The 14326-nt window shown below is 48.2% G+C and overlaps 1 protein-coding gene across 2 annotated transcripts in view; it reads right to left on the minus strand.

The window, feature by feature from the left end:
* PPP2R5A (protein phosphatase 2 regulatory subunit B'alpha) overlaps window positions 1–14115 on the minus strand; it is a 49277-nt gene extending 35162 nt beyond the window's left edge. The window contains exon 1 of one of the 2 annotated variants that reach the window (XM_054690629.1): window positions 14049–14115. In XM_054690629.1, the coding sequence (XP_054546604.1) occupies window positions 14049–14100 (52 nt within the window). In that variant the 5' untranslated portion in view covers window positions 14101–14115. Of the gene's footprint in view, window positions 1–12165; window positions 12365–14048 lie in introns of those variants that run through there. The other variant, XM_037497416.2, reaches the window with a different exon arrangement.
* Window positions 14116–14326: the final 211 nt, after the last annotated feature.

Raw genomic sequence — 14326 nt, forward strand, 5'->3', positions numbered from 1 at the left:
ACATGCTGTTTGTAATATTCTGCTAAAGTAAAAACTATGGGTTACAGAACATCATGCATTATCTGACCCCACTTACGGGGAAATACAAGAAGAGGCTCAATATTTAAGAGAAGTTTCCCCTGGCTGGGGATCTTAATTTCCTATCTTTTAAGAGTCTCTTGCTTGTTTTTTAACAGCAAGTCTATCCGTTTTTACAAAAATAATAAAGCCACTAAAAAAGAAACAGGGAAATTGAGAGTATGACATTTCTTACTGCGTAGTCTTTAAATGAGTTCATTTTAGAAAACCATGAAAACTGAGACTCGTACATGACTCACAGCAAGCATTGTGTCCTAAAATAGGTGTCCCTAGTCCTCAGGAGAAGCTGCTCTTCTAGATCTTAACACAAAAACAAAATAAACAACAGTTTTCAAAATAACAAAATACATTATGTGTAAGGTCACCTAGGTGCTTCAAGTTAAAACACAGAATATAAAAAAAAAAAAACAACGAGGTCCCTAAGTCAGTGTCTGGGGACCTGAGGTTGGGTCAAGCGGGGCTGTTCCTGTCCCACGTAGCAAAAACCGCCTACAAGGCAAAAAGGCTGCTAATTACACACCTCTTGAAAGCCTCTCATTGTTACACTTGCTGCTTTATTTCCACTGCAGATTCAAATTTAGGCTGGTTCATTCACTGGAAGCTCTGTGTGTGGGAAACTAGTTAAGGAGTGACACATCTAACTTTACTGTTTTTTTTTTTTGGGGGGGGGATTTTAGTACCAAAAAATCAAGAAGTAAAGATGAATTTAGGGCTCAGTTATCTTGCCCCAATTTATTTTCCTCCCTCAAATTGGGAAATAATACAAATACATGTTAAACTGGCCACCGTTAAAAAAAAATTGTTTTCCCCCACAACTGTGTGTATGTAGTTTGTGTTGATATCCCATAATAACTCCTCAGTTACTGATCAGAAATCATTATAATTTTAAGTGAGTAGTAACTCCAACATATAAATCTAGCTCTGACACAAATATCCTGAGTGATGAAAAACTCAACTTCACCTTGTATCTCAGTGCTCATTCATAAAACAAATGTTCTCCAATTTTTTCTTCAAAAAAAATTTACATTACTTAAAAAATGGAGGACAGTGCTAAAAAGGGAGACCCCCCCCCCATGGCAATGAAGTATTTTTATATCAGAAGAACTTAAGGCACAAAGACCCTCCGTTTGAAAGATCCTCAGGAGACCTCTGTGTAGCACCGGCTCGCCAGGGCTGAGGGGAGCAGCGCCTCTGGGGTAAGAGGACCCCATGCGCAGTCAGACACTCACAGCAAGCACGACAACTTCAAGGTAACATTACAGAGGAAAACTCAGTAGCCAGGAAAGGATCATGCTCCAAATGCTGCACAAAGATGTGACCTCCACTTTTGGGGTTCTGCATTAATAAAGTGCTAAGTGTGGGGTGCTGCGTACATATTGCTCAGTTATGTATCATTACAGTGAATCACTGCACAAGACAAAATGGTGTTATTCTGTAATCACTGTAAAAGCTTTTGCTTTATTATTTCACCCAATAAATAATAAAGCCAAGCACTGACTGCCCAGATGCTGTGGAACAAAATAAGTACCTCAGGTCTTAGAGAACTTAAGGCAAAAAGCAGAAAACAGCCAATCTTGTGACTCCCCTCACTCCTGCATTTGTCTTAACATACTTCCCATTTCCCTCACACACAGGGGCCTTCCGTGGACACAGATGGCCCAACCAACAGGGCAGAAAAAAACCCCAATCTGGCTAGAAGACCAAAGGGCCAGCATCCCAATGATGGCTGTTTCTAATAAACAAACCTGAAAATCTTGTAATTAAGTGTTCAGAAGTCACAGGACTTGCCGAGCAGGCACACTTTGATGCGCACATCCAAAAGCCTGTTCCAGATTTATACTTGGGCTTTCAGAAGACATCTCAAGCTTAAGATTTCCAAAATACCATCCTGGGTCTGCGCTCCGGACCTGGCTTTGTCTCGGCGGTGGCAGACCTATCCAAGAGAAAGCATGAGAGTCCCCCACCTTTCCCTCCTTATCTCCCCCCCAAACAATCCATTCCAACCTGAGATGTACCTTGAATATATTCCTTTCTCGCCATCTTTCCTGCTCCTCCCTCGCCCAACCAGATCGAGCGCCCACAGATGCTGATTCCTGGGCAGTCCTCCCGCAAATCTTGCTCTGCCACAATCCATTCTCCACCTGGCAGCCACAGTGGCTTTTATTTATTTTTTTAACTTGCCAAGCTTCCTAAAGGAGATGTCTACACTTACTGACCTGGCTTTCACAATTTCCATTCACTCCCACCTCACAGAAACCTGGCCTCAGGTGTCTCCATCCTCTGAAGCAACTCTCAAATCATCCGTGTTGCCTGAAAACCACCAAACCCACAGAATCCTTTCAGTGCTTGTCAACAGCACTTCTCAGTTACTAGCTTCCATCCCCAATTTTACAAAGATTCTCTTTCCCTGATGGCAGGTCTCCTCCTCTCTCTGCCCCGTAGGTGTATCTCTGGCTTCTGGCCACTGCTTTCGCTGTGGGCATCATCAGAAGAATGGTTTTCCCCAGCCTCTTCTCACCCTACACACTTTTGGTGGGCACTGCTCTGCGAGTCTTGCCTCAAATGCCATCTGTAATCAACGCCCCCCCCCGAAATCATTATCTCCAGCGCACATTTTCCCACTTAGCTTCAGACAGAGCATCTAACCTCCTTCTAGAAAAGTGCATTCATCCTGCTCAATGAGGAGCCACTATCTTCTTCCAAATAGGACCTTCCTCTTTTTCTTTTTTCCGAAAATTGTTATAGTGCATCTAGATGCCCAAGTTAAGAATAATTCTGAGGGCCTCCCCGGTGGCGCAGCGGTTGAGTGCTGGGCTCTGGTGAATTCTCTCACCCTCCCGCGCTTCTGACTATACCCAGTGCTTGCATAAATAAATAAATAGATAAACCTTTTTTTTTTTTTTAAAAAAAAAGAAAAGAATAATTCTGAACGTGGGAGACACCAAAGAGAGGTAAATAATTCTTATTAGACTTTGAAAGTCAAGTATGTGTTTAGTTCACAGCAGGCGCACAAAGTCCTCTTTCTCTAGCCAATTAAAAGAACCATGGTGCAAGTTAAAAAACAAACAGCAAATACCTCTTGCTATGGAAGTTGTATCTGATTTACTTCTCTGACTTCAACAGATGTTTATCTTTAGAAATGTAAAATAACACCCAGCTTTGTTAAATCAAACTTCAGAGTTTACAACAAAAACCATCTCATCTTCTTTATCAATTGAGAGCATGGATCAACAGTGAGATAAAATAATCAACCTCTGATAATAAGTGATTCTAGGCTATTCTTCATCAGGGAGTGTGAAACAAAGGCAAAACCAATTAAACATTGAAAAAAAGTCCAATTTCTGAGGCCATATTTAAGACTGCGATGATTCTAAATTACAAGTTGTAAGTCCATTCATTAAAAAAGCTCTTGTTTCAGGGCCTCCCCGGTGGCGCAGCGGTTGAGCGCTGGGTTGTGAAGCTGCCCGCGGCCTCGGCGGCACCAGTTCGATCCCCGGCTGCTCCCCAGCCACCAGAGGAGGGTCCCACATGGCGCACAGACCTCTCCTGCCGCCCCCCGCTGCTCCCCTCAGCAGTGTACTTCGGTCCTTCTGCCTGCTGTGCTCCCCGCTCTGGCTCTGGTGAATTCTCTCACCCTCCCGCGCTTCTGACTGTACCCAGTGCATGTATAAACAAAAAAAAAAACAAACAAACAAACAAATAAATAAATAAAACATGCCTCTATTTAAAAAAAAAAAAAAAAGCTCTTGTTTCAGGCATTTTCCATCTTTTTAGGTGATGTCTGAAACTCTTTATTCACTAATGAGGCAAAACCTGATAGAGTTTCTATGAGCAAAACCACCCTGTATTTTCTTCCCTACCTTAGAAGGAGTTCTTCTGATGAAGTGACAAAATTACTCTTAAACACACAACAAGGGTGATTCTCAGTGAAGGCTACCCCAGGGCCTCTAGGTGCTCTGCATGGAGGCCCCCACCGCTCCAAGAAGATCCTGCAGGAGGAATGTGTGCCCATGAAGCACAGTTCCCGAGTCCAAGGCAGAAAGAGGCCCTTGGAATGTCAGCTTGTGAGCCAATGAGAGACAGCAAGTAACCCCAAGACACAACGGGTTTCCTTAGGAAATGTGATCAAAATGGCAGGATTCTAAAAGTCACCATTACTCACTCAAAAAGCCTATATAAATAAATTTCTCCCGGGCAGAGTTCAAAAAGTCACATAGAAAATCGGTTTGAAACCACTCATTAGTCAGGATCCTGCTCAGAGAAGTAGAGTTTATTTTGTGTTAACTAACCTGGCAGTAAAATTCTGTCCGCAAAGCATTCAGGTGCCTTGTTACAGACCAATGCACTAGAAATGATTATGTTTAAAAGCTGTTCATTTCATTGCCTTTAAGGACACCCTTATTAACATCAAGACTGCACCTCAAATTTAGAAATCGCTTGGGTTACGTCTGTGCACACATCGATGCTGGAAACCAGCCATGTGCGCTCTTCCATACAAGTCTTCTGCACAGTGTCCATGACGCCCCATGTCCCGAAAGCACCCCGTCAAACACAGCACTACTTACTACCGTGGTGCTAAAACCCAGAATTCATTCACTTTAAATAACCTCAAGTCAGATTTAGGCACACAAAGATGAAGACATCCCAACAGAAGAGACTCAATCCTCCCGCAGGGAGCATGGAGAGCAGCTGCCAGATGTGGGTGGCAGGGGTGAGCTCGCCCATGCGGTGATTAGCCTGCAAGATGGCATGTGTGAGGGCCTCCCCGGTGGCGTAGCGGTTGAGCGCTGGGTTGCGAAGCTGCCCGCAGCCTCTACAGCGCCGGTTCGATCCCCGGCTGCTCCCCGGCCACCAGAGGAGGGCCCCACATGGCGCACAGACCTCTCCTGCCGCCCGCTGCTCCCCTCAGCAGTGTACTTCGGTCCTTCTGCCTGCTCTGCTCCCCGCTCTGGCTCTGGTGAATCCTCTCACCCTCCCGCGCTGTACCCAGTGCTTGTATGAATAAATAAATAAATAAATAAATAAATCTTTAAAAAAAAAAAAAAAAAAAAAAGATGGCATGTGTGAGAGTGGAGTACTGCATGGTCCCAGATACAGGGACACAGGAAATGGTTCCTGCGCTCATGGAGCACTGACACCTCATTCCAGAGAGGAACACCACTTCATGGCCACTGAATGCGCCTCACAACAACAAGGCAGCAAATACAAAAATTCAAAATGGAAAGTAGACGGGGCCATGGAAAAACAGGGACATGAAGCGTAAGAGACCCTGTCCTTGATGAAAAGCTGTGTCAGATGAAGATGACAGATATGAACACAGTCTGAAGAAATACATTTCTCTCGACTTCTTTTTTTGGCTCCAGGGTCTGTTTATTCAGCAAAAACACGTTAGTTTCATGAGCTGGCACCCTCCTTGGGTGAAGGTCTGGCTAATCTCTGTACTGGTCCAGCTCTAGCACACAGTAAACAGACGACCAAAGTCATGTCCAAGTTCATCTGTCCAATGTCTGGTGTTTGGTATCGCCAGTGGCCACACTGGCTCTGAGTCTCCAGGAAGCAAAGCAATGTGTGAGCACAGGGCAACACCAGCCTTGCCCTCCAGAGTGGGGAGAACTGGCCACTGAAACCAGGCAAACCTCTACTCTAGTCAGCTCTGATTTACCTGACAGCTCAGCCGCAGCTCCAAAAAAATTAGAGAAAAAACCCCAACCGCATAGGACCAAATGGTAATAGCTGTTTGCACTGTGACAACCACAGCGAGCCCAGTATGCAGCACCCTCTCACCGCCTACACAGGCAGCCAGCGCCACCCTCTGCAGGCGGATAGCCACCAGGGGCAGCAGAGTGCAGGATGAGTGGCAGCAGGGGAGCCGCAGGAAGCACTCACAGGCCGGGTAATGAGCCGTGAGGATGAGAGAAAAGGACAAGAGCTCAATTAATGAGTTAAATCAATAGACGGATTATACTACATAGTGCTTCTCAACCCTGGCTGTGCCTTAAACTCACCCCTGGGACCTTTTAAAAATACAAATGTCTGGATCCTGCCTTACACCAATTAATTCCGACTCTCTGGCGGCTCAGACTCCTGCACTGGCATCTTTTGCGCTCTCCGTGCACAGCCCAGAGGTGCGCACTAGGCTGGAGAACCACAGTGCTGAAGCCGTGAAAACCAAACAGGCATGTCTCCATCCCCAGCTTTCTACAACTTAAAAAATCAAATTAAAAATAATAATAAAACATAAAGCCTATTATTTCCCAGGTGCATTATTTTTGTTGACAGACCAGTCTTGGTTATCCAAAGAGGTCAAGAATGCATTAGGGACTACTTCACCTTTGTGGCTTTATCAAGGGAAAAGGTTATCTTTACAAGTAAAAACGATTAAACTGAAGTACAAAGGAGTCACACAACCAGCTAGGGCCCGAGTCCCTGTGCTGCAGAAGGGGGCTTGGGCTGTGCCTGCGGCTGCCCCGGCCAGGTGTTCAGCCAAGCAGAGCTTGCTGCGTTATCACTGGGCCTGATGTGTCATAAAATTCAGCTTAGACTCCAAAGAGGTAATAAAATGAAGCGGGGGGGGGGGGGTGGGGGGGGGTGGGAGGAGCTGACCCTAAATGGAAATTTTGAAGATGTTAAATTTAAATTAGACTTAAGTAGGAAAGATTTTTCTTTAAGTGAAGGTCAGCAATGGAACCTGGATCCGTTTTTCTAAGAAGCATATCCTTAAAAAGTTTTTAAAATGTCTCCTAGAAAAACTGACAGCTAAGATATTATATCCCTTTGTAAGCAAACAATTACCTTAACATGCTGAGATGAATTTCAATTCTCCTTCAGTGCCACCTCAATTACACAAAGGGGCTTGGGGTTTAGACAAATGATCTGAGTTGGAGAAGATCTAAAAACCTTGAAAGCTGAGAGTTTCCCCTGGACAAAAAATGCCCAGGTGGTTATGATACTTCAGATCACATTGGCATTCTTGTTCCAGTTACCCTAAACACGACGCAGCTCAAGCAAAACATTTTTTCTGAAGGCGAACAAGGCACCTCAATCTGCTAGCACCCCGTTAAGGGCCCTGACACCTCCCTCAAAGGCACCGACAAAGTCCTTGCAAACACTCCCACCTGAAGGGGACTCCAGTCGCAAAACCACTTCCACTCAGCTCTTTGCTACTTACTCAAATGAAAACTGCACACCTAGCTAATTCCACCAGTAATTCAACTTCTTTGCTTGGTTAAAAAAACCAAAACTTCTAACTACAGTTATTAATAGTCTACCTTATTTCCTACCTAATTTCCACTTCCACACGCATGCAGAAAAATGTCACTTCACACAAATCATCTCTCAAAACTGATTATAAATGAACTTGTTCTTTCAGAACACTAGGGAAGTTTACTATTTATAGGAATCCTTCATTTAAAATGTGTTTTTAATCTGGATTTTCAAATAGCAAAAAGAACGGGAACTAACATTCTTTGCCTACTTTTAGGCACTTAAATTACATTATTTCACTTAATCTCCACAATCCTGGGGAGATACAAGGTGTTACTCCCTCCCCACTTCATTTTACAGACAAGGAAAATGACACAGATTAAAAAATGATCCTTGCCCCAGAATTGGCCATGATGCCATACCTCTTGGTCACACTGCTTCAGATTTCTGTGAAGTCTGTTAACAGGCAAAGTACTGAAATCCTTTGACCCGGTATCCATGTCAGCTGCCACCCCATCTGGATAAATCATCACAGGCCTGAAACTCAGCTGTTTAAGCCTCAACTTTCTCATCAATAAAAAGGGAATAATTCTGGTCTTGCCCAGAACTGCTGGGCTAACCCAATGAAATACTAGGTGTATAAAGAGAACTGAGCTTGGACTATCACAAACAGCATGGCCTGAGTGGGGGTGAAAACCCAGGGTGTGTCAGGAATGAGGGGTTATTCACCTTTAGACTGTCCCACTTGTTTTGAGCAACACTGCTTTTATAATTATAAAACTTTAAGATGAAAATAAGTCACAAATGCTAAATGTTTGTGTGTGTGTGTGTGTGTGTAAAAATTTAAGGCATCACTTATAGCAACTCAATTCTTCTAGGCTTAAACAAAATAGGTTAAACAGAAAGAAAAAATCCTATTGAGAATAGATTGAAGTTCAATTTCCTAACTGTCAGTTACCAGAGGAAAAGTTTAAAGTAGAAAAATTAAGCCTGATACCAAAGTAAATTTAAATACAGAAAGAACGACTGATAAGCTGCCCTTACTTTTACTTTCTAATACCTAGTTTGCAGAAGAGCATAACATAAGAAATTTAAAGTGCTTAAAAAATTTTTTTATTTTATTTTTTTAATAGTAGGAAAATACTTTTTTTTAGTATAAATTGGTTTACTTTTCATCAGCTTCAGTTTTTTTTAATTTTATTTTTATATTCCCCATACAATTGCAACCCCCTTATTTTGACCCTAATCCCTCCTTTCTCCGCCCCCCATCCCCCATAGAGTGTCTCTGGTTCATAGTTGTTTGTTGATTTTGATATTTTCTTTCTTATAGTTATTGTTTTTCCTGGTCCCTTATTTAAGTTTTCTAGATTCCTGCTATGAGTGAGACCATCCGGTATTTTTCTTTTTCTTTCTGGCTTATTTCGCTGAGCATGATCCCTTCCAGCTCCATCATGTTGCTGCAAATTGCATGTGTTTATCTTTTTTGAATGCTGAGTAATATTCCATGGTGTATATGTACCACAGCTTCTTGATCCAATCATCTATTTTTTGGCATGTGAGTTGTTTCCAAAGCTTAGCTATTGTAAATAGCGCTGCTATAAACAAAGGGGTACAGGTGCTCTTTGGAATTGATGTTTCTGTGTCCTTTGGGTAAATACCTAGGAGTAAGGTAAATCCTACCTCTCTGCTAGGAGTGGAATTGCTGGATCATATGGAAGCTCTATGTTTAGTTGGTCAAGAAATCTCCACACAGCTCTCCATAGTGGTTGGACCAGTTTGCACTCCCACCAACAGTGCAGGAGAGTTCCTAAAAAAATTGTTTTAAATTATACAATATAAGGTGGTTTCATTTTCAGGATTCACATAACAGATTTTTTTTTAAAAGATTTATTTATTTATTTATACAAGCACTGGGTACAGTCAGAAGTGCAGGAGGGTGAGAGAATTCACCAGAGCGGGGAACAGAACAGGCAGACCGACAAAATACACTGCTGAGGGGAGCAGTGGGCACAGCAGGAGAGGTCTCGCGCCATGTGGGACCCTCGCTGGCGGCCCAGATGGAACTGGTGCTGCAGAGGCTTTGGGCAGTTTCGCAGCCCAGCGCTCAACTGCTGCACTACCAGGGGAGGCCCAACAGATTCTTATTTTTAAAAAACCCTTTAACAAACTGTGTTTATTGAATATTTTGCATAATAAAACAGAGAACTGAGTCTGAAAATTCTTGCCATTAAAAATCCTGCAATCCACGTACTAAACGATTTTGCAGAAATAAATTACAGATGAGAAAGTCAAATTATTTTGTTAATCCTTTGAGTAGAGCTGGCACCTTTCCAGTTTTCAAACCACGTGGAGCAAGTGTAATGTAAGCAGATTGCTAAAAACCCTTGGAAGGTCCTGAGTACCCACAGACACCTGAATTGCCCCACAGTTAAGATTCTATTTCATGCACATACTAAAGGGCTTTCCACTGGTTTTTGTTCAGACCACAGATGGAAAAAATGAGTACCGACACAGAAGTACTCGGCTCTGTGGGACGGATCCCCCTGCCAGAGCACCAGGAGGTGGCTGGATTTTTTTTTTAAATCTCTTTTCAAGCATTTTGGCATCCGGAGTCCAAGAAGCTTTCCCTACTTGTGGGTAAACTTAGCAAGGGTCTTATTTCCTCAATTAAATGTGCATAACTTACCTCAAATAACTTTCCTTATGAAGAATACCATAATATTTTCAAGCAAAATGTAAAGAATTACTCTAAAGTTCCAACTTTTTTCTCTGCTAGTGAACAAATACTATAAATAAACCACTCGGTAGCACCTTCAACTTGTTGAACTGACTCTGCATATTTTTTGCCAGATTTTAAAAACCGAATGTATAAAACAAGAGATACAAGATATATCTCTTGGCTTGAACCAACCATATCTTTAATATTTAATTATTCTTATGACAGACATCAAAATAAGGACATTACTAAGGAACTAGAATACCCAAGTACAAGCAAACTAAACAAATATGAAAAACACTAGCACTAAACCTTCAAAATGTGAAAAATCCAACAATGTAGTGAAAAAATCAAAAATATAAAATAACTATTTTTAGTAAGTTAAGATTTTAAATCCACAAGCAACAATTTGACCTCCTACTAAATGCTAGTCTTCTACAGCTGTGACATCTCTCAAGAATTAAAATATTAGCCAACCCCACCCCTGGGAACTACCACCCGGGAGGGCAAGTAAATGCAGCGAGTCTCGTCGGTTAAGGAGGAGACCGCAAAGGCAGTAACAGCATTTTAAATAAACCCTCCAGGCGCGCAGCCCTCTCCTGCCGCCCGCTGCTCCCCTCAGCAGTGTACTTCAGTCCTTCTGCCTGCTCTGCTCCCCGATCTGGCTCTGGTGAATTCTCTCACCCTCCCGCGCTTCTGACTGTACCCAGTGCATGTATAAACAAAAAAACAAACAAATAAATAAATAATAAAACATGCCTCTATTAAATAAATAAAAATAAATAAATAAATAAAAAAAAAAAAAAAAAATTAAAAAAAAAAAAAAAAAAAAAAAAAAAAAAAAAAAAAAAATAAATAAACCCTCCAATCAAGTCAGTGGGGCTCCAGCTGTGGGATGGCCTTGATTTAGAAGCGCTCCAAATTGTGAATTGGGAAAATTAATTTAAAAGTAAAAAATAGAAGCAGTGCAAGAGGCAAACTGAGAAGGGTCTGGACGGCGCGCCAGAGCAAGTGTAGGTCAGCTGAGATCGGCTCTAGGGCTTTCTTTGGCCTCCTAGCCAGCCTGAAGCTGGATTCACAAGCTGCCCAAAGACCAATCAGGACCCCAGTGGCCTGGAAAGGGATGCCAGTGTCTTTGAAATGGGTTGAAAACTCTGCTGGACATTTATTTGACTTTGAACTTCTTATTTCCTGGCCTTGCCACACAGGTGATCTAATTCCTATCAGGTTTACTGCGTCCAGGAATTTTTGTTAATGTCTAGGAGCCTTATCTTGCGCCAAGATGATTTCTCTCTCCTAAGAGCGAAGACACTAAAATGATTGACTCGTACGGCGGTAATTCACAAAGAAGCTAGAACACCGGGGAACGACTGACTGAAAGTCCTCTGAACTTTGTGGGGAAAATAAGTGAGCCCAAAAGCCGTGCCAGGTTCCCGGCGAGGCGTGCAGCAGCCAGCACCGGAGACGCACAACCCACCCGGTCGGCGCCGAGCCACCTGCCGCGTCCTCCTCCCTGCTCCCACCGCCGCCCAGGCTGTGAGCTAAAGGGAACCCTTTCCACTCGACAGCCGGCGGGGCCACAGCCCCGCCAGGCGTGAAAGCTGCATTCTGGCCCGCCCGGGAAAGGCCGCGTTAACTCCGAACCGGTTAGCGAGGCTTCGCGAGGGGCAGGGCTCTCGGGGACACGCGCCGGCAGGGAGAGGAGCCGCCGCGCCCGGGGAGGGTCCGGGGCCCAAAGTCTTAGTCGAGGGGCTGCGGAGAGGCTGCGGCGCAGACGGGTCGGAGGGCGGCCGGGTGGGAGGCCGCCGGGTGGGGCAGGGCAGCCCGAGGGAAGTGGAGCCCCGGCGGGCAGCTGGGCGCGCTAAGGGACTCCGGGTCCGAGGGGGCTCCGGGCCGAGGCGCCAAGAGCGAGGGGCTCCGGGATCGAGGGGGCTCCGGGATCCGAGGCCGAGGGGCTCCAGGGCTCCGGGATCGCGGGGCTCCCAGACCAAGGGCCTCCAGGGCGGAGGGGCTCCGGGACCGAGGGGGTTCCGGGGCGGAGGGGTTCCGGGACCAAGAGGCGCCGAGATCCAGGGGCTCCAGGGCGGAGGGGCGCCAGGGCCGAGGGGACTCCGGGACCGAGGGGGCGCCCGCCGAGCGGCGCCAGGGCGGAGGGCCGGCCGCCGTACCTTTGAGCTGGGGCAGCGGGTGCAGCTCCGCCGCGCCGCCCTGGCTGCGGAACTGCGACGAGCCCTGCGAGCGCTTCTGCCGCTGCGCCTTGCGCACCGATTTCCGGGTGAAGCCGTCCACTTTCTCCGAGGCCGAGATGGCGGCGCCCGCGGGCGGCGACGCCGCCGACATCTCCGCGGGCGGGCGCTGGCGCCGGGCCCTCCGCGCCGCGGAGCTGCTCTGGCCGCAGCGCTCGCCTCACGGCCGCATGCCGGCGCGACGGCCCGGGCAGAAGGAGGGGCGCGCGCGGGCGGCTCGAGGGCGCCGAGGGGCGCGGCGCGGACCGCGGGCCGTCCTCAGAGGACGCGGCCGGCGCAGCCCGCCCGGCCCGGGGCCGCCGCCCGGGGCGCTGCCATCGCGGGGCGCCTCCGAGGCGCCCGTGCCCCCTCAGCGCCCGCCCCGCCTGTCCCGGGCGGGACCCGGCCTGGGCGCGCACGCCGGGCTCAGTTGCGCTCCCGGACCCCTGCCCCGCGCGCCCTTCCGCCGCCCCCGGAGACGCGGCGAGCGACGCTCCAACTTGAGCCGGCGGGGACGGGGCGGGGGCCGGGGGCGCGCGTCCGCGGGCGCGCGCCCGGGGGCGGAGCCTCACGGGGTGAGCGGCTGACTGACAACTTCCGCGGGGTCCCGCCGCCTCTCGGCGGCTCCGAGGGCGTGGGCGGTGGGAGCATGCCCGCTCCCTCAGCCAATCGCAGGGCTAAGCGGCAGCCGGGGAGAGGTGTGGTCGCGGGACGGGCTCGCCCACCGGGGCGGAACTCAGAAGAAGGGGCGTGGCCGTGCGACGGACTTCGCCGCCAGCCAATCGCAAGTGAAGGCGAAGAGCGGAGCGCTGCTTGCGTCACAAGCGCGTAAGGGGCTCTCCGGGGAGGGGAGCTGTCCCTCCATCCTCGAACGCTTTGGCACGCCTGCGCGACTGCGCCAGGCTGGAGTTGCTCTCCCGGTCGCCTGTAAGGAGGCCAGAAAACGAGAGGGGCGACTTTGGAGAGCAAAATCGAGTGTCCCTTCCCCTCCTTCTCCTCTTTGCTGGCCAATGAGAAGCTGAAGCGACTGGTGAGAAGCCTGACGACTGAGGCGCCCGAACGCGCCAGGTGTTATGTCACTGAAAGGGGCGGGGCCGAGGGCAGGGGTGGGGGGGGGAGACGAACGGTATGATTGACGGCTAGGGGAGTGGCGCTTGACCAATCGGAGCGCGCAACTGAACACCAGGGTTGGGCCTGAGAGGCGCGGCCGGGAATCTCGGGGGTCCGCGGTCGCGAGGTAAACGGATGTATGTCGGCTGCCCAGGCCCCCGGGCCCCTACACGGTTCTCGCGCGGTTCCAGTATTTGCTACCAACGAGTGTTCCCCAAATCCGCAGCCTCCCTGACGAGGGTTCCCTGACCCAACTTGGGAACTTTCACCCGCGTTCAGCCAGAAGCCTGCGCGGCTCCCGCCGCTCGCGTCGAGGTCGCGCCTGTGCGGGCCGGGCGTGGGGGGCTGCCCCTGGCTCTTCCTTGAAGGGTCGGTCTGGATCTCTGACTTCCTAAGAACAGGGCTGGACGTCTGGGGCTTCGTGCCTCGCTGTGCCTGCAACACCGCTCGGTAGAAGTGAGCGAGTTAGGCCGGCTGCCTCACTTTGCCCGGCGGTCTGCGCAGGTGGACCCGAATCTGCACCCCTCTGCCCTGAGCTGCGCGCCTTTACCTTCCGACTGAATAAAAACAGCAGCCACGTTTTAAGCTAAACCACCCCTTGCATAGGTATAGAGGATTCCAACTTTGGATAGAAAGTTGGAGTCTAGATCTAGAACCCAGCTTGGCGCCTCCAAACAATCCCCCCCTCCGAGTCACTGAGAGGTGACATTGCGCACCTCCTCCCAGGCAAGCGGCAACCTGGGCAGCGTCGCTGCTCCTCTTCCTCATCAGTCGTGCTGCTCGACTTTCCCAGGCCTTCAGACCAGAGCTTCCTCCCAATTTGCAAAACCGAACGCCAAACACAGGGCAGGGCTTGTCCAAGGCTCTGCTAGATCAGCTTTTTCACCGCCCCTTTCGTTTAATTAGCAGGTTTGCAGGACTGCACGGTACTACAGAGGCCAAACTCATGGCTCTCCTGTCTGACTTCTCACTGACTTTCCAAGCTGAAATCCCA

The sequence above is a fragment of the Talpa occidentalis genome, unplaced genomic scaffold (genome assembly GCF_014898055.3).
Source record: "Talpa occidentalis isolate TD23 unplaced genomic scaffold, MPIMG_talOcc4v2.1 talOcc4.8, whole genome shotgun sequence".
NCBI classification, from domain to species: Eukaryota; Metazoa; Chordata; class Mammalia; order Eulipotyphla; family Talpidae; genus Talpa; species Talpa occidentalis.